We start from the raw sequence: 20140 nt of genomic DNA, 5'->3' as shown, positions 1-20140 counted from the left end.
AAATAAATATTGTTCTTACATTTCAGTGTATGGTATAAAGAGTCATTGTTTGCATGAAATTTTATTTTGTACTGACTTCACTAGTGCTTTTTTAATGTAGCCTGTTGTAAAAGTAGGCAAATATCTAGATAAGTTGATATACCTCTGGAATACTTCTGTGTACCCCCAGGGGTATGCACACCCCTGGTTGAAAACCACTGATCTAGAACAACTCCACTAGTTTCAGTGGAGTTACTCTGCATTTACATTTACCTTAGTGAAGGCTGAATCTGGCTACTGTCTCTCCTGATAAAAAGAGGTTACTGCCTATTTAGGAGAATGCACTCATGCAAATCTCAGTGGTCAATACGGTATTGTTTTATTGTCATTCTGTTCATTGCCTTGAAAATTCTACAGAAATCAACTAGTAATACACACTGTGGTGCCTTACCTCTCCGTTAACAAAGCAGTATAAAATTGCTACAAGGAAACCCTATAGGAGAAAGAAAATGAGAAGAAAATTAGATTATGGAGGAGACACTGATTCCTATAGTCTTAATTTAAGGGTGAAATTACTTTTAAAATCTTCATAATACTAATCCCAGAACCATAAATCTTGTTTCCTTAAATAATTTTCTCATATACAATAGGTTTGTTTTAAAGGATTGCTAATATGACCAACGGAATTGGTTAAGTGGTAAACCTTCTAATAAGTGTGGAAAAGCTTTGTATTTGACATACTTGAGGCTATTTTGTTGCCAACACTCAAGAATGGAGCTTATGAACAGTTTAGCCTCAATGTAGTATCTTCTGCACACTACTTCTAGTGCAGTGGGTGCCGTTCTGAGGAGTTCATAGTATCTTATTAGTTCAAAAGGCCTTGGACAATGCCATGATATCCAGGAACTTGATGGAAAGAAGTCTTCCTCAGAAACTGGACATGGAAGGAAGCTCTGGCTTGCTTTGCTATTACACCTATAGCCTTGAAGCTTCCTCTTTAGTCCCGAGGGATTTCACCAACTTTAAAATGCCTAGCAGTGATGTGACCTCTGATGATTATTACAAGGCTGGATGAACTCTTCCTAGTGGATGTTCAATAGGCTGCAGTGTTTGAATCCACCTACTGGATCCCATGTGCAATTGACTTTGTGGATCTGAGCAGAGTCTTGGCGTTGGCTCTGGGAGTGTAGGAACTCTCAAGGTACAGATCCTCTGTCTAGCACCCCTTGTGAGAGATGGGACTCGATTCCAATGTCGTAGGCCCTGAAAGTAGTGCCAGCTCTTCCAAGCCTCCCCAGTAGTTCTTGCACATTCATAGAGTTCCACCAAAGCATTGGATCCTCTGGATTACTGTTTCCTCCTTCACAAGCTATATGACAGCGAAAGCAAGGGACACAAAAAAATCTTTCCAAAGGAATTTCTAAATCATACTCAACTCACAGACAGAGTACAAGAAAGAACCCAAAACCCCTGCCTCAGTCCGGAACCTTTCCTGTACCTCAACCCCCACATCCCCAGCTCCACCCCACCCCAGCGCCCACACCCCCAGCCAGAGTCCTCACTCCCCTGCAGCCCAACTCCCAGCCTGGAGCCCTCTCCCACACCCTGAACCCCTCATTTCTGGCCCCACCCAGATCCCGCACCCCCAGCCCAGATCCCATACCCCCACTGCACCCCAACCCTGTGCCCCAGCCCAGAGTCCTCTCCTGTACCCCAAACCCCTCATCCCCAGCCCCACCCCAGAGCCCGCACCCCCAGCCAGTTCCCTCATCCCCCTCCAACACCCCAACCCCCTGCCCCAGCCTGGTTAAAGTGTGTGAGGGTGGGGGAGAGCGAGCAATGGAGGGAGGGGGGATGCCGTGAGCAGGGGTGGGGCCTCGGAGAAGGGGCAGCGCAGGGGTGTTTGGTTTTGTGCGATTAGAAAGTTGGCAACCCTGCCCCAGCCTTGCCTAAGCCCTGTCCCAGTCTTGTCTTTGTCCTACTCTAGCCTCGCTCCAGCCTTGCCTCCACCTCCTGATCCTCCCCAGACCCTCGGACTCTGACTACCTGGCTTTGACCTCTGGCCTGTATCTGGACTCTGGCTTCAGTATTCACTTGGCTTGTCCCGGGAACCCGACCCTATGGTCTCAACCTCTGGGCTGCACCTGGACTGTGCTGACAGTTCCAGTTCTGGTTTATCTATGGATTCTGATCTTCATTTTTACCCTGGCTTGTCCCCAGATCTTGATTGTAGCACCACCCTTGGCCCAGGCTCAACCCTATGACTAGTTGTGACCTATGCTTCAACCACTAGACCTGACTGTTGGAGGCAGTGCCTGACAACCATGGCTACTCTACTATTTTTAACTCTTGATTAGAGCTAGCAGGAGTATGTCTGTGTAAGATGGGAATCACACCCCTCGCTCATAATGTAGACAGACTAAAATGGCCAGCGAGAGAGCCTTCCTTTTATAGGTTCCAGTTCCTATTGTCATGTGACTGTCTTCAGTGGCTTCAAGTCCCTTGTCAAGTTTATAGTTTCATATATTCCAAGGCCAAAAGGGATCACTGTGATCATCTAGTCCGACCTCCTGTAAAATACAAACCACAGAACTTCCCAAAAATAATTCCTAGAGCAGAGTTTTTAGAAAGACAGCCAACGTTAATCTGTTGTTTAGTTACAAGCCCACCTGGAAGAACTGATTTTCCTGGGTGGCAGATAACTCTCTGTCCTAGGACGCTTCCATTTGAACAGGTTAACAGCTCTTTATGGCTCTGCCTTGTTCTGCTAGGGAATGGCTATTTCAGATGTCATTTGTTCTTAATGACTGTTCCATTCAGGTTTGCACCCTTGTCCATCTAGCCCAGTATCCTGTCTTCCAACAGTGGCCAATGCCAGGTGCTTCAGAGGGAATGAACAGAACAGGTAATCAGCAAGTGATCCATTCCCTGTTGCCCATTCCCAGCTTCTAGAAAACAGATGCTAGAGTCACCACCACCGCCCATCCTGGCTGATAACCATTGATGGACTTATTGTCCATGAACGCATCTAGTTCCTTTTTGAACCCTGTTATACTCTTGACCTTCACAATATCCTCTGGCAAAGAGTTCCACAGGTTGACTGTGCATTGTGTGAAGAAATATTTCCTTTTATTTGTTTTAAACCTGTTTTAAACCTGCTGCCTATCATTTGGTGACCCCTAGTTCTTGTGTTATGAGAAGGAGTAAAGAACACTTCCTTATTTACTTTTTCTACACTAGTAATGATTTTATAGACCTCTATCATATCCCCCATTAGTCGTCTCTTTTCCAAGCTGAAAAGTCCCAGTCTTATCAATCTCTCCTTATGCAGAAGAAGATGGTCCATACCCCTCATAATTTTTGTTACCCTTTTCTGTACCTTTTCCAATTCTAATATATATTTTTTGAGATTGGATGAACAGATCTGCAAGCAGTATTCAAGATGTGGGTGGGCGTACCATGGATTTATATAGAGGCAATATGGTATTTTCTGTCTTATTTATATTTGATATATTTTTATATAAGATAGGTGAGGTAATATCTTTACTGGACCTACTTCTGTTGGTGAAAGAGACAAACTTTCAAGCTACAAAAAGCTCTTCTTCATGTCTGAGCAGAGCTGGTCCTCACCCACCTTGTCTCTCTATTCCATTCAGGGACAGACATCTAGTGCCAGACCCTTCACCTTAACACAAAAATTATGATGCAAGGACACAGGCAATGATATCAGTAAGTGTATAAACATACACTTAAAAAAAGTTCAGAAAATACACCTGGAATTCGTAAGTTCACATAGACAGATCCCCAAACTGTCCCTGTACTATATCCTTATCTTCAAACATATTCCAGAAACCCTTATTCTCAATTGGGCATGTGAACAATCATGTCTTCTCCTGTGGATAGTATCTGTCATTAAGATTATTCATTTAAGCTGCAGAGACTTTTGATATAGCCTGTGCAGTTTTGCTTCCTATGGTTCTTTCATCCAAACACCTTAAATAAATAACTAAATGCTTCCCCTTATCTTATTACACCCCAATTCTCCTCTTTCGCCACAACCTCACAACATTCTATCTTCCCTTCTTTCATAGAATCATAGAATATCAGGGTTGGAAGGGACCTCAAGAGGTCATCTAGTCCAACCCCCTGCTCAAAGCAGGACCAAATCCCAACTAAATCATCCCAGCCAGGCTTTGTCAAGCCTGACCTTAAAAACCTCTAAGGAAGGAGATTCCACCACCTCCCTAGGTAACCCATTCCAGTGCCTCACCACCCTCCCAGTGAAAAAGTTTTTCCTAATATCCAATCTAAACGTCCCCCACTGCAACTTGAGACCACTGCTCCTTGTTCTGTCATCTGCTACCACTGAGAACAGTCTAGATCCATCCTCTTTGGAACCCCCTTTCAGGTAGTTGAAAGCAGCTATCAAATCCCCCCTCATTCTTCTCTTCTGCAGACTAAACAATCCCAGTTCGTTCAGCCTCTCTTCATAAGTCATGTGCTCCAGACCCCTAATCATTTTTGTTGCCCTCCGCTGGTCTCTTTCCAATTTTTCCACATCCTTCTTGTAGTGTGGGGCCCAAAATTGGACACAGTACTCCAGATGAGGCCTCACCAATGTCGAATAGAGGGGAATGATCATGTCCCTCGATCTGCTGGCAATGCCCCTGCTTATACAGCCCAAAATGCCATTAGCCTTGTTGGCAACAAGGGCACACTGTTGACTCATATCCAGCTTCTTGTCCACTGTAACCCCTATGTCATTTTCTGCAGAACTGCTTCCTAGCCATTCGGTCCCTAGTCTGTAACAGTGAATGGGATTCTTCCATCCTAAGTGCAGGACTCTGCACTTGTCCTTGTTGAACCTCATCAGGTTTCTTTTGTCCCAATCCTCCAATTTGTCTAGGTCCCTCTGTATCCTATCTCTATCCTCCAGCGTATCTACCACTCCTCCCAGTTTAGTGTCATCTGCAAACTTGCTGAGAGTGCAGTCCATGCCATCCTCCAGATCATTAATGAAGATATTGAACAAAACCGGCCCCAGGACCGACCCTTGGGGCACTCCGCTTGAAACCGGCTGCCAACTAGACATGGAGCCGTTGATAACTACCCGTTGAGCCTGACGATCTAGCCAGCTTTCTATCCACCTTATAGTCCATTCATCCAGCCCATACTTCTTTAACTTGCTGGCAAGAATACTGTGGGAGACTGTATCAAAAGCTTTGCTAAAGTCAAGGAATAACACATCCACTGCTTTCCCCTCATCCACAGACCCAGTTATCTCCTCATAGAAGGCAATTAGGTTAGTCAGGCATCACTTGCCCTTAGTGAATCCATGCTGACTGTTCCTGATCACTTTCCTCTCCTCTAAGTGCTTCAGAATTGATTCCTTGAGGACCTGCTCCATGATTTTTCCAGGGACTGAGGTGAGGCTGACTGGCCTGTAGTTCCCCGGATCCTCCTTCTTCCCTTTTTTAAAGATGGGCACTATATTAGCTTTTTTCCAGTCATCTGGGACCTCCCCCGATCACCATGAGTTTTCAAAGATAATGGCCAATGGCTCTGCAATCACATCCACCAACTCCTTTAGCATCCTCGGATGCAGCGCATCCGGCCCCCTGGACTTGTGCTCATCCAGTTTTTCTAAATAGTCCTGAACCACTTCTTTCTCCACAGAGAGCTGGTCACCTTCTCCCCATACTTGTCACCTTCTCCCCATCATCAATGCCACAATCTTCTTTACCCCATATTACATCAGGGCACAATTGTACAACCAATCTCCCATATAATTCTAATTACACGAGTCCTTCTTAAAGAATTTATCTCCCCTAATGAGAATGCCCCAGACACTGAGGAGGGAGGGAGGACTCTGTGTTGGCTACAACAGAACTCTTCTGGGAACTCTTCTTAAAGGGCTCTTCTCTTGCTGGAGAAGTCAGTGCTACTAGGGGAGTGAGGCATATAGTGTCAGCTGATGGCCCCAGGAGCCCTATAAAGCCCATTTTAAAGGGCCACTGCTAAGCTGAAAATGCATCTGCTGCTAGCATAGAGGTACCACAGTTTCCCTGTCAGTCCTTCTGAATGGCCGAGCACCCTCGTTAAAAAGCCCATCTCCTGCTGGAAAAGCTGTTGCTGCTTAGGGAGCTGTGTGTGCAGTGGCACATGGCAGCACTACAAATCCTCCATATGTATTGCTATAAAGAAAGAGGCAGTGGACTTGATCCTCAGCTGGTATCAATTACCATAGCTCCCTGAAGTCAACAGAGCTATGCTAAAGTACACCAGTTGAGGATTTGGCACAATATATTTGCCTGTATGCAAAAGTAGACAGAATTAATTGATTGTCATGTTTACTGTTCACTCCACATTTGATGATTTTTTATGCTCAATTTCTCACCTTTAGTGTTGCAATATCAGTTATTTTTCTCAGTGAATAATATTAACATTTGGGGGTTAGACTAGATGACCTTGTGGTCCCTTCTAACCCTATGATACTATATATCTAGAAATCTCTCTACTATGGCCATGAGTTTCTGAGCAGTAGTCTCTTTAAAAGTAACATTATATGGGGGAGATGAAGTTAGAAGTTCAGAAGGAATACTTATTGGTTTCTGATGAGCCTATTGGGAAGCAGAGATTTGCATGTGTGGTCTCAGTATTGTTCACTTTTGATGTAAATTACAGACCGTGTCTATTTTTAAGCCATCATGAACCAGTAGTTTTTTTCTGTGGGTAACAATTCATGTTATACAACACTAAACTGAGATGATTGGATCTCCCCACTCTCTAAAGCAGAGATGCTGCTAGTACTGTCATAGCTACAGCAGAGCTGACTTTTTAATATTTAATTTTGTGCTCTTTCCAATTGTTTGAGTTAAAACTTCCATCTCACATCCCAGAGGTAATTGTTTTTCCTTAACAAAACAGTTTAGAAACAGTTTAAAACTACTTAGGATTTTTAGAGACTAAACAGATGGAATTGGTTCTAGTTTGTATGCTATTCGTTGATCCTTTTACAAAGTAATGTTTTCATTAGAAATAAAAACAAGAGAGAGAGCAATTGCAGTAAATACAGATTAAGTCCTTTAGCTATTTTGAAAAACTGTTTTATTTTTAAAAAGTGAAATGTCTGCTAAGTTGCAGAAGCCTAGCAAGTTCCCCTAGATGAAAAGATGTTCTTTTACTATTCACCATTTTTCAATCTTGTCATTTAAAATCATTTAAGGTTGCCTAAACATAACATTCAACCAATGCAACCCTTAAAAGTAAGGAAATGCTAAATTATGGGATGACTCTTAACTGTTGTGCCATTATCTGAGTAAACTATGACCACGTAGATCATTGTTACCACCACTGTTATATAATTGTAACAAATCTTGTACAAAATGTGGCATGTAAGATATCTATGGAAAGGTTATTATAAAATATTAGGGTTGGAAGGGACCTCAGGAGGTCATCTAGTCCAACCCCCTGCTCAAAGCAGGGCCAATCCCTAGACAGATCTTTGCCCCAGATCCCTAAATGGCCCCCTTAAGGATTGAACTCACAATCCTGAGTTTAGCAGGCCAATGCTCAAACCACTGAGCTATCCCTCTCCCTTGAAAGCCATGGTATGCCCACATCTTGAATACTGTGTGCAGATGTGGTTGCCCCATCTCAAAAAAGATATATTGGAATTGGAAAAGGTTCAGAAAAGGGCAACAAAAATTATTAGGGGTATGGAACAGCTGCCGTATGAGCAGAGATTAATAAGACTGGGACTTTTTTAGCTTGGAAAAGAGACGGCTAAGGGGAAATATGATTGAGGTCTATAAAATCATGACTGGTATAGAGAAAGTAGATAAGGAAGTGAAGTGTTTTTTACTACTTCTCATAACACAAGAAGTAGGCGTCACCAAATGAAATTAATAGGCAGCAGGTTTAAAACAAATAAAAGGAAGTATTTCTTCACACAATGCACAATCAACCTGTGGAACTCCTTGCCAGAGGATGTTGTGAAGGCCAAGACCATAACAGTGTTCAAAAAAGAACTCATGGAGGATAGGTCCATCAATAGCCAGGATGGGCAGGAATGGTGTCCCTAGCCTCTGTTTGCCAGAGCGACAGGGCATGGATCACTTGATGATTACCTGTTCTGTTCATTCCCTCTGGGGCATCTGGTACTGGCCACTGTCGGAAGACAGGATACTGGGCTAGATGGACCCTTGGTCTGGCCCAGTAGGGCCATTCTTATGTTCTTAAGGGGATTCATGTCAGAATCGCCTCTGAAGACTGCACTGATTGTGAGGGGATGCAGGACTCACTGGCTGAGAAGGGACATATGCAGGCGAGAGGGTCAAATTTCCCATTTTAGTCTGTTCAGGAAACTGCCAATTTGAAATTGTTTTTGTGAATTTATTGATCCATCCAGTGTAACTCTTATCATGTTAAGCCAATATATGTTGAAGGATAATAATAAATAAAACCAGGATATCTAGTCTATATGGGAACATCCTGTCTCTAAGGAAAGATACTGTAACAGAGTACTTACTTGAAAGGAGCTCATTGTTAATTGAATGAAGAGTCTTATATGTCTTGACAATCCTTCAACTTGTTCATCAGTGATGAAGGTAAAGACAAACTCATGGATCCCCAGTAAAGGTATTAACACCAGAGTAGATCTTGCCAATCTTAAAAATAAAGTGTTTGAATATTATATTTCTTAACATCCTTGATGTGAAGCTGAATATCCAACTATGGAGAAATAACTACACTAGTAGGTCCCTCAGGGCTCCAGTTTGGGGCTGATATAAGAACTTCACTAATGATCTGGAGGAGAAAATAGCAGGTACTGGGGGACTGCATATACAATAAAAGATATATCAGGAAAAAGAAACCAAAAGCAAATGAGACAGAGGTGAGATTAGATTTAGGGAACTGGCAAATACCTATTAGAACAGTGGTTCTCAAACTTTTGTACTGGTGACCCCTTTCACATAGCAAGCTCTGAGTGCGACCCCCTTTATAAATTAAAAACACTTTTAAATATATTTAACACCATTATAAATGCTGGAGGCAAAGTGGGGTTTGGGGTGGAGGCTGACAGCTCGTGACCCCCCATGTAATAACCTCGCAACCCCCTGTGGGGTCCCAACCCCCAGTTTGCGAACCCCTATATTAGAAGAATGTTATCTGAAAAGTGATGTGAAAGGAAGGGTTTGGGGGTGGGTTGTAGTGAGGAATTAGGGATAGCAAACTGGCCACAGAGGCCAACATTATTAAACTATTAGTTAGGCAGTTAACTACAGTACACCTAAATATAAACGCACCTAAATATTGGCCTCTTTCTAGAGGTGCTAAGCAATGTTCCCTCTCATTTTTTTTCATCCATGTGCTGAATGAATTTTGTTATGTGCACCAAATTATTGAGGTAATGTGTGGATGTGTGCCACCAATAGAAACAAAAAACCTAGATATCATATATTTTTATAAAGTTAGCATAGAGATAATTACTTCAGCCAGGACAGGTTAGACATTTTAGAACTCACTACTAAAAGAATTAAATTTAAGCGTAAGAGAGAAATCAAAATTATGAAATGCATAGACCAGTCAAAAAACTCAAATAACAGCACTTTGAAAGAATAAAATTACAGAGAATATATGTGCATTGCAGGAAGTATCAAGAAGTAACAATTACAACAACAATAATATAAGTATGTGTTGGGAGGTGAATGTGAAAGAGAGTATTTGTGTCTGTGTCACACACAGTGTGTGTGTGAGCCAGAGACTTGTGCATTTTACAAGTTAACCAGGTACTCATTTCACTCCACAACTGCGGTTGCAAGTCCACACCAAGTCTCCAACTTGAAAAGAATGATGACAAGTCTCACATTGTCAATCAACTTGCACAGCTTGGAATTTGGCTACACATGACTGAGGCTGCGAGTTTGTCACAGAGGTCACAGAAGTCATGGATTCTGTGACTTTCCATGACCTCTGTGACTTCTGCAGTGGCTGGAGTGCCTGGCCCTGGGGCCACTTGAGGAGCTCAGGCAGCCTTTGGGCCAGTGGCACCAGCCGCTGCTGGAGCAGTCTCGGGACAACCTCCGCCCCCACCAGCAGCAGCAGGAGTTGGGATGTGGGAGGGGGCTCAGGGTTAGGGGATGGGGTGTGGGAGGGGGTGGGAGTTCCCGACAAATGGGAGCTGTGGAGCTGGCGCTTGGGGCAGAGGCAGTGTGCAGAGCTGCCTGGCCTCACCTCCACCTAGGAGCTGAGGGAGGGAGATGTCACCGCTTGTGGGGAGGCATGGAGCCAGGTACGGAGCCTGCCAGCCTGCCAATCCCCCCCTGGGGTCCTGGGCTGCGCACCGCCACCTGTCTCCGCACAGCACAAGTGGGGGTCCCAGGCCGCCCCTCCAGCACCCATGGCACCCCCAGGCTGCCTCCTCAGCACCTGCGGTACCCCCTAGGCCAACCCCCCCAAGCACCCATGGCATCCCCAGGCTGCCCCTACCCCCAAGATTTTGTTTACTGCCCGTGACCTGTCCATGACTTTTACTAAAAATACCCGTGACTAAAACATAGCCTTATACATGAGGCAATTTCAAAACATAGCAGGTTCCAACAGGTTCACAAAGATGGTTTAAGAAAAGAGTTGCAGGTGATTACTGTGTAGTATCATGTGGTGTGTTCCTGTAGACAAGCCAGAAATTGTCCAGTTTCTGCTGATGACTCAGAATAGACTTGTTAGCTTTTAAGGCATGCTTAAGTGTTTGTACAAAGCGTTCCACTAGTCCGTTTGTAGCAGGATGGTAAGGAGCTGAGCGTATGTGCTGAATTCCATTTAAAGCTAGAAACTGCTGAAATTCTTCAGAACAGACTCGAGGTCCATTGTCACTCATTAACTGTAACGGTAATTAAAAATGGCTAAACAAGGTACGAAGATGTCCAATGGTCTTAGCAGCTGTATAGAAGTCATTCTGAAAACTTTGGGCCATCCTGAATTGGCATTTACTATGACTAAAAACATATAACCATCTAAAGGTCCAGCACAATCCACATGAATACATGTCCAAGGAGTCTGAGGCCATAACTAAGGATGTAGATGAGCTGGGCCAGCAGCATGCCGAATTTGTTGACATGTGGTACCACACTTCACCTTCCTCTCAATGTCTTTGTTAGTCCCTGGCCACCAGACATGACTCTGGGCTATGACCTTCATCCATACAATGCCAAAATGACCTTTGAGAAGAGCTTCCAAAACCTTAGATTGAAGTGATTTTGCAATGATCACTCACATTCCCCATAATATGCAACTGTGATTCACAGATAATTCATGTTGATATGACATGAACTGTATAAACCGGGGATTCTTATGATCCAACACTGTACCCTGTAGTACCATCCTTTTCCTTTGAGAGAGCATGTCATGCATAGTGATGAACTCCCTTCAGTCCCTTCAGAATCTCATCCATGGATTTCTGGAACAGGGCAGGTGCCAATGTGATTCCAAAAGGCAACCTGTTGTAATAAAATAAGCCTTTATGTGTGTTGATTGTGAGATATTTGTGAGATGCCAGAACAATCTCCATTTGTAGGTATGCATTGAGAAAATCCAATTTACTGAAACACTGTCCACCACTAAGAGTGGCAAACAAATCCGCAATATAAGGTAGTGGATATGGGTCTGCACATAAAACTGGACTCAGTGTCACTTTGAAATCTCCACAAATTTGGACTGAGCTTTTGGTTGGACCCAGGCTTTTCTGGGCTGTGTGTGAGGAATTAGCTTTATTATTTATCATAACAACATAAGAATAGCCATACTGGGTCAGACCAAAGGTCTATCTAGCCCAGTATCCTGTCTTCCAACAGTGGCCAATGCCAGCTGCTTCAGAGGGAATGAACAGAACAGGTAATCATCAAGTGATCCACTCCCTGTCGCCCATTCCCAGTTTCTGGCAAACAGAGGCTAGGGACATCATCACTGCCCATCCTGGCTAATAGCCATTGATGGACCTATCGTCCATGAATGTATCTAGTTCCTTTTTGAATCCTGTTATAGTCTTGGCATTCACAACATCTTCTGGCAAAGAGTTCCACAGGTTGATTGTGCATTGTGTGAAGAAATACTTCCTTTTATTTGTTTTAAACCTGCTGCCTAGGTGACCCCTAGTTCTTGCGTTATGAGGAGTAAATAACACTTCCTTATTTACTTTTTCCACACCCATCATGATTTTATAGACCTCTATCATATCCCCCTTAGTCGTCTCTTTTCCAGGCTGAAAAGTCCCAGTCTTATTAATCTCTCCTCATATGGAAGCTGTTCCATACCCCTAATCATTTTTGTTGCCCTTTTCTGAACCTTTTTCAATTCCAATATATCTTTTTTTGAGCTGGGGCAATCACATCTGCATGCAGTATTCAAGATGTGGGTGTACCATGGATTTATACAGAGGCAATACGATATTTTCTGACTTATTATCTAGCCCTTTCTTAACGATTCCCAACATTTTGTTTGCTTTTTTGACTGCTGCTGCACATTGAGTGGATGTTTTCAGAGAACTATCCACAATGACTCCAGGATCTCTTTCTTGAGTGGTAACAACTAGTTTAGACACCATCATTTTGGGATTATGTTTTCCAATGTGCATTACTGCTAATAAAAGTTCATTGTTCAAGACTAAAGCTTGACAAGAGAATGGTACAGATATGGCTCCTTGAGGATAAGTATGAGACTATTTATAGCCTGTGGTTGTGGAATACACATGTACTAGTGTACACAAGTGCCCACAACAAATTCATGGTTGCTAATAACCTTTCCATGCCTTGCAGAAGGGAATTGCCAACTTTATAGGGGTTCTTCAGCTCCTCCTCTGGATCTGCAGGGAAATCCCCATTTGATTGACTGTCCTTCCCTATTCCCCCACCTCCTAGGGAAAGACAACCAATCAGAAATTCTTCATGTGCTGAAGGACCATCTGGAGTTCCCTTCCCTCTGCAAATATAGGATGGAGCACTCGAGAAATCCTCCTGCCTCATGTGCTCAAGGGAAAATTGGGAACAACAGCTCCCTGTCATTCTGTGACGCTGTCTGGAGCTGCCTGCCCCCCAACCTGGGTAGGGGAGTCAAGTGCTATCACTAGACCTTGGAAAAGGTGATGAAGAGGTCCCAGGCACACAATGGGACAGGGCAGCAGAATCAGCTGTGGGGCTCTGCAAAATGGTAGGGGGAATGAATTAATGGTGTGTGTGGAGGAAGTGAGATAGAGCAAAATGAATTGATGTTTGGTGTGTAGGGAGAACTATTAGTAGGTCCATGAAAGGGAAGGGCAAACTGAATTGTGTGTGAGAGGGAAGAGAGTGTGTGTGGGAAGGGAGAGAGTGTGTGTGGAGACAAGAGGGATGGTTAGTAGGGAGCCAGAATTTGAAGCTCCCTTGATTCATCTAAAACTTAGTTTCTAAGTTTTGGGGGGGGTTTGTTGTTGTTGTTGTTTTTTTAACAAAAATTCAGAGCTGCTCCTGTGCTGTGGTCTCTGTCATGGAACAAAGCAACACTCACAACAGACTCAGGATCAGCTGGAGCAGCGTCAGGCTTTATTCTGAGAACACCTAGTGAATTAGGAGCCAGACAGCCATTGCATTGAGCTAACACTGACTGGCATTTGATGAGTTCTTACATAGTAGGTGAGGGAGGCCTCTGGTGAACGAAGACCAATAGGGAGTAAGTTATACTAATTCAGTTATAACCTCTCCACAGGCTGCATTTACACTTCCCTTAAGGATGCCTTCCAGGCATCTTGGGTCTGGACTTGGCGGAGTAGGTTTGATGAAATTCCCTAATCTTAACAGGGGCATGGATATGACTGGTGGGTTCCTGTCACTGGTTAACCAGCCCATAATCCTCCCAATCCACAAGGTACCTCATTTCCCCCCAGACTATCTAGAGTCAAGGATCCTTTGTACATGAATTTTTTCATGGCCTTGGATGATAAGTGGTGAAGGTGGAAGCTTGACTCGTCCAGGAAAGGGATTGCCAGTTTATGACTTTAACAGCAAAATGCAGAAGACCAGATGAGCTAGGCTGAAACAGTTTGACCATGACACGGTTGATTTGCTGGATGATTTGCTGGACCCAGGTGTTCATGATCTAGTTTATGTGAGGGATGAATGGAGGTGAAGTTTCATGATGATAACCATACCCAGTCAGCAATGATGAAATGAAGAGCTTCCCTACAGTGTCAGTCTATGCAATATTTGTAGGCACTTTTGGCTGAGTTGAGATGTTTTCTCAGTTCCTCTTGAAGATGGTACAAATGCTGGACTAGGTCAGTGGGTGTGGGGACATAAGACACCCTTGGTAAGGATGGATGGAAATGCAGATGGAAGCCATAGTTAGTGTAGAAGGGGCTGCAAAGGGTTGAGAGAGTTGTTATAGGCAAATTTGGCAAAAAGAAGGAGAGACTCCCAGTAGTCCTGGTGATAACTGATGAAACAATCAACAGAGAGTCCTGTGGCACCTTTAAGACTAACAGATGTATTGGAGCATAAGCTTTTGTGGGTATTCACCCATGAAAGCTTATGCTCCAATACATCTGTTAGTCTTAAAGGTGCCACAGGAGTCTCTGTTGCTTTTTACAGATCCAGACTAACACATCTACCCCTCTGATACTTGATGAAACAATGAAGATATTGTTCAATTATTTGGTTAACCTGTTTGATCTGCCCATAGATTTTAGGATAGTAGGCAGAGGAATTATATAGTTTAACATTCAGCAATTTAAAAAGTTCTTGACACAAATGGGGAACAAATTGTGGGGCCTGATCAGTGATGATGCTAGATAGTAACCCATGGAGTTTGAAGACACAAGTAAAAATGACCCAGGCTGTCCCTAAGCAGGGGAAACTATGGGACATGGGATAAAGTGGGATATTTTAGTAAGGTGATAGGTGATAACTAAGATGGTTCTACTGATCTTTAAGCTGGGTAGGTCAATGATAAAATCTATGGCGATGGATAACCTAGTGACCGAGGATGTGGAAAAAGCTAATGTACTCAATGATTTTTTTGCCTCTGTCTTCACGCACAAGGTCAGCTACCAGACTGCTTCACTGGGCAGCACAATATGGGGAGAAGGTGACCAGCTCTCTGTGGAGAAAGAAGTGGTTCGGGACTATTTAGAAAAACTGGACGTGCACAAGTCCATGGGGCCGGATGCGCTGCATCCGAGGGTGCTAAAGGAGTTAGCGGATGAGATTGCAGAGCCATTAGATTATTTTTGAAAACTCATGGTGATCGGGGGAGGTCCCGGATGACTGGAAAAAGGCTAATGTAGTGCCCATCTTTAAAAAAGGGAAGAAGGAGGATCCGGGGAACTACAGGCCAGTCAGCCTCACCTCAGTCCCTGGAAAAATCATGGAGCAGGTCCTCAAGGAATCAATTATGAAACACTTAGAGGAGAGGAAAGTGATCAGGAACAGTCAGCATGGATTCACCAAGGGGAAGTCGTGCCTGACTAACCTAATTGCCTTCTATGATGAGATAACTGGCTCTGTGGATGAGGGGAAAGCAGTGGATGTGTTATTCCTTGACTTTAGCAAAGCTTTTGATACGGTCTCCCACAGTATTCTTGCCGCCAAGTTAAAGAAGTATGGGCTGGATGAATGGACTGTAAGGTGGATAGAAAGCTGGCTAGATCGTTGGGCTCAACGGGTAGTGATCAATGGCTCCATGTCTAGTTGGCAGCCAGTTTCAAGCGGAGTGCCCCAAGGGTCGGTCCTGGGGCCGGTTTTGTTTAATATCTTTATTAATGATCTGGAGGATGGTGTGGATTGCACTCTCAGCAAGTTTGCCGATGACACTAAACTAGGAGGCGTGGTAGATACACTAGAGGGTAGGAATCGGATACAGAGGAACCTAGACAAATTAGAGGATTGTGCCAAAAGAAACCTGATGAGGTTCAACAAGGACAAGTGCAGAGTCCTGCACCTAGGACGGAAGAATCCTATGCACTGCTACAGACTAGGGACCGAGTGGCTAGGTAGCAGTTCTGCAGAAAAGGACCTAGGGGTCACAGTGGATGAGAAGCTGGATATGAGTCAACAGTGTGCTCTTGTTGCCAAGAAGGCTAACGGCATTTTGGGCTGTATAAGTAGGGGCATTGCCAGCAGATCGAGGGATGTGATTGTTCCCCTTTTTTCGACATTGGTGAGGCCTCATCTGGAGTACTGTGTCCAGTTTTGGGCCCCACACTACAAGAAGGATGTGGAAAAATTGGAGAGTCCAGCGGAGGGCAACAAAAATGATTAGGGGTCTGGAGCGCATGACTTATGAGGAGAGGCTGAGGGAACTGGGATTGTTTAGTCTCCAGAAGAGAAGAATGAGGGGGGATTTGATAGCAGCCTTCAACTACCTGAAGGGGGGTTCCAAAGAGGATGGAACTCAGCTGTTCTCAATGGTGGCAGATGACAGAACAAGGAGCAATGATCTCAAGTTGCAGTGGGGGAGGTCTAGGTTGGATATTAGGAAACACTATTTCACTAGGAGGGTGGTGAAGCACTGGAATGCGTTACCTAGGGAGGTGGTGGAGTCTCCTTCCTTGGAGATTTTTAAGGCCCGGCTTGACAAAGCCCTGGCTGGGATGATTTAGTTGGGAATTGGTCCTGCTTTGAGCAGGGGGTTGGACTAGATGACCTCCTGAGGTCCCTTCCAACCCTGATATTCTATGATTCTATGATTCTATGATAACAAGGGCTGGCATGAGATCCCCGAGGTGTTTCAGATGGGGGTGGGAGGTGGGGCAGTCTTTGTTCAAGAGCAAATATTGCAGGATTTAATATATAACTTGATGAAAGGTTGCATCTTTGGCCACAAAAATATAGAGAAACTAGTCTATGTGTTTTAAAGTGGCCAAAGTCGGCAGCTAAAGGAGAGTCATGGCAAAGTTTAAACACTTCAAGCCACAGGGACATAGATATGGACCTTGAAATAAAGGATCCCATCTTTGATGAGGAAGCTGGGGTTAGGATGTTGGTCACTGGCAGCATTCTGAGTCAGCATGAACTTTGTTGCAAATGGGTCATTAGATAATGAGGATCAGATGAAGGGCAGCAAATTCCTATGTACTAAGGCATTGGCAAAATTACAGTATATAAGGATTATAGAATATTCTTGAGTTTTTTCTCCTAATATTCCCCCTTAAGACACAGTGTGGTAAGCTTGGGTGTCTGAATAGTATGTCAAAATAAAGTAAAATCTGGAAAAAAATAAAGACCACTGGTTTTGATGTTGATTCAGGGTCTTCATCGCATGTAGATATTCCAAAATGTTGTGATCTGTATATACCTGGACCAGAAATTGGGTGCACATGGAGTCGATTCTGGGTCCATGTTGTTATGATAGTACAATTCTGATTGCCACTTTGAACATGTTTGCCTCAACTTAAAGGGTTTCACCAGATCTGAGCACCAGAATAGGTGTTGACAAAAAATTATCCATTAAGTGGTCTTAAAAGACTGAGTTGCCCATGTCCAGGCTAATCAGGTATTCTTCTGGAGCAGTGCAATCACAGAGGACACCAGTCTTACAAAATCCTTAATAAAAATTGGTAAAAATTTGCAAATTCAAGGAAATGTTCAACTTCACACACATTTCGTGTCTGAACAACCAAAAGGCATCACCAGATACTCAAAATGACCATACCACGTCTAAAACATGCACTTCCATTCATCACCTTTGTGAATTTGAACCAAATTATAAGTGCCTCAGAGGCTTGGTAAACAGCATTGTGGAGCACAATCTGTCAAATAACTCAGTAATAAAAAACAAGGTGTATCTATTCCTAATGGTGATTCAACTCAAGGCATGATAATTGATGCAAACACATAGTCAGACATCTTTCTTCTTCACAAATAATATAGGAATACTGGACAGAGAGGTCAACGGATAGATGAAATTTTTTTGCAAGATTTTCTTGAAGGTGTTTCTGAAGAGCCTTGAGCTCTTGTTCCAGCAGCGTGTACATTCACCCAATGGGATCCTGGCTCCTGGCTGGAGATCAATAGGACAATTGTAAGGATGATGAGGTGGTAGAATGTCCACATTCCTTTTATCAAACATGTTTGCTACATCTTGGTATTTTGCTGGGACCACAGGGACTGGGTTGGGATCTTTGGCCCTAACTATTCCAACAACATAGTCTGGATGGGCATTGGTTGGTAGTACCTTAATTGTTACCACAATTATGGACATCAAAAGTGTTTGAAGCACTATGTTGATGTTGGCTAATGTGTTGGGAACAATACACAATAGACCTAGTTGTGTCGCCTTCTGGGGTTTTGGTACTTGGTCCCACAAGGCACAACTGTCAGAAGTAACTTGACTTGAAACGCGCTTCTTGTGCCCTCCATGAAATATGTGGATCATTCAGTGTAAATCAAGTAATACTGAGGACAATCGGAAAATGCAGCAATTTGACTAAGGTGACTTCATCGTGATCCTGAATCATGACTTCAAGATGGGTGGTCTCTTGGTTAACCAGGCCTGAAGAAAGCAGGGCACCATCAATGGACTCAACATAATCAGGAGCAGGCTTACATTAAATTGGGACTTTATGTCCATGAAATTACTGGATGCACCAGAGTTAACAAGTGTGTGTTGTATAGGGTTGGACATTGGAGGTTCCTAAGCTTATGCTAGGTTTGAATTTCAAGGGACAGGTAGCCACAAAGTGGCCAGACCCACCACAGTATGACAAAGACCATTTTGGTGACAATGCTTCTTCTCTTGACCAGTGAAATGAGTTCAAGTTGTGTCAACCCACATAGTTTCAATCACGATTAGCTTGTGATGCCTGCAGAAATATCATCACATAGAAACAAGTTTGCTGGAATGAACTCTTTCTCTCCTGATGTCATTCAAATAAGCAGACATCAATCCAGATGCATAAATTGACAAAGGAGAATAGAATCACTGATGGTTTCATCCAGGCCAACTCATCCTTATCAGGTGTCAAAAGTGGGCAGTGTAGTCCGAAATGGACCAGCAACCCTGTTTTATGGAGTGAAGGGAGGCTTTGGCTACATGAGTGTAGTTTGGGTCATCAAATATAGTTAAGAAAACACAGATGAAATCATCAAAGTTACTCAGCATGGGACTGTACTGCTCCAGCAGCAGCAATACCTAATTCAGAGCTTCTCTGGTCAGTAGGCTATTTATAAGCCCTACCTTGGTCTAGTCTGTAGGGTATATAAGCAGCCAGAGCAGATAAAGTAGATGGCATTGATTCAGGAAATCACAAAATTTCTATCTGTCATAAACAAATTTACGCAGCAATGGGACTTAGGGCCCCTATCGGATGGTACTGGGGATTGAGAAGCCTGGAGAGCAGTATTCTGTACCTGTAGTTGCAACATTTGGTTCTGGAAGCTTTGGAGGTTATATCAGCCACAGGTATGTTAGTGTTTTGCATTCCCTAGTAGAAATCACGAAGGGAGGAGATGGGTTAGTCAGTGGTTTGCTCAAACTATCATGGAACAGATAACACTCACAATCGAGACAGGTTCAGCCGAATCAGTGTCAGGCTTTATTCCAAGAACACAACACAGCACCTAATGGATAAGAAGCCAGGCAGCTGTTGCGTTGAGTAGTCAGACTAGCACTCGCTGAGTTCTTATATAGCCAATGTGGGTGGCTGTTGGAGGGCAGCAACCACTAGTGGGTAAGCTATACTAATACAATTACAAGCCCTGCACAGACTGCATGAGTTCCTTACAGTCTCATATGCCAAGTAGTGCACAGCCTAGATCTGTACCTGGATTGGAACCCTCCCCAGGAAAGCTCAGCCAGCTGCAGGAAGTGATGGCGGTGATTCAGTAGGTGGCGCTCTGAGTCCTTCCCTCTGAGTCCTTACTGATCCCCAATACCACAGCATGGCTCTAGGGCATGCTAAGGGATGCAGGTGACTCTGAAGGGGTTGTCCTGCCCACCCCCCAGCCTCTCCAGGACCCGGGCTTAAGTCTTGAGCCCCCCAGATGTGAGAAGCTTCAGGGGGTGATGTATGTTTTGAAAGAGGCATAAAAATTGGGTCCTAACCACTTATCACTAAAGATCCCTTATCACTTACTGCAAAACAAAGTGTGGTTACAGCTAGACCTGGTATCTACAGTCAACCTCCCTACATTTC

At 43.8% G+C, this 20140-nt stretch overlaps 1 protein-coding gene across 3 annotated transcripts in view; it reads right to left on the bottom strand.

The window, feature by feature from the left end:
* The window catches only part of GLP2R (glucagon like peptide 2 receptor), a 120720-nt gene that overhangs the window by 9063 nt on the left and 91517 nt on the right, over positions 1-20140 (bottom strand). For all 3 annotated transcript variants that reach the window (XM_065563304.1, XM_065563305.1, XM_005305108.5), the window contains 2 exons: positions 8510-8648; positions 431-472 (listed from right to left, as the gene is read on the bottom strand). In XM_065563304.1, the coding sequence (XP_065419376.1) occupies positions 431-472; positions 8510-8648 (181 nt within the window). The remainder of the gene's footprint in view (positions 1-430; positions 473-8509; positions 8649-20140) is intronic.

This window comes from Chrysemys picta, chromosome 12 (assembly GCF_011386835.1).
Source record: "Chrysemys picta bellii isolate R12L10 chromosome 12, ASM1138683v2, whole genome shotgun sequence".
NCBI lineage: Eukaryota > Metazoa > Chordata > Testudines > Emydidae > Chrysemys > Chrysemys picta.
The sequence above is the reverse complement of the archived record's forward strand: the minus strand, read 5'-3'. Positions and strand labels throughout refer to the sequence as shown.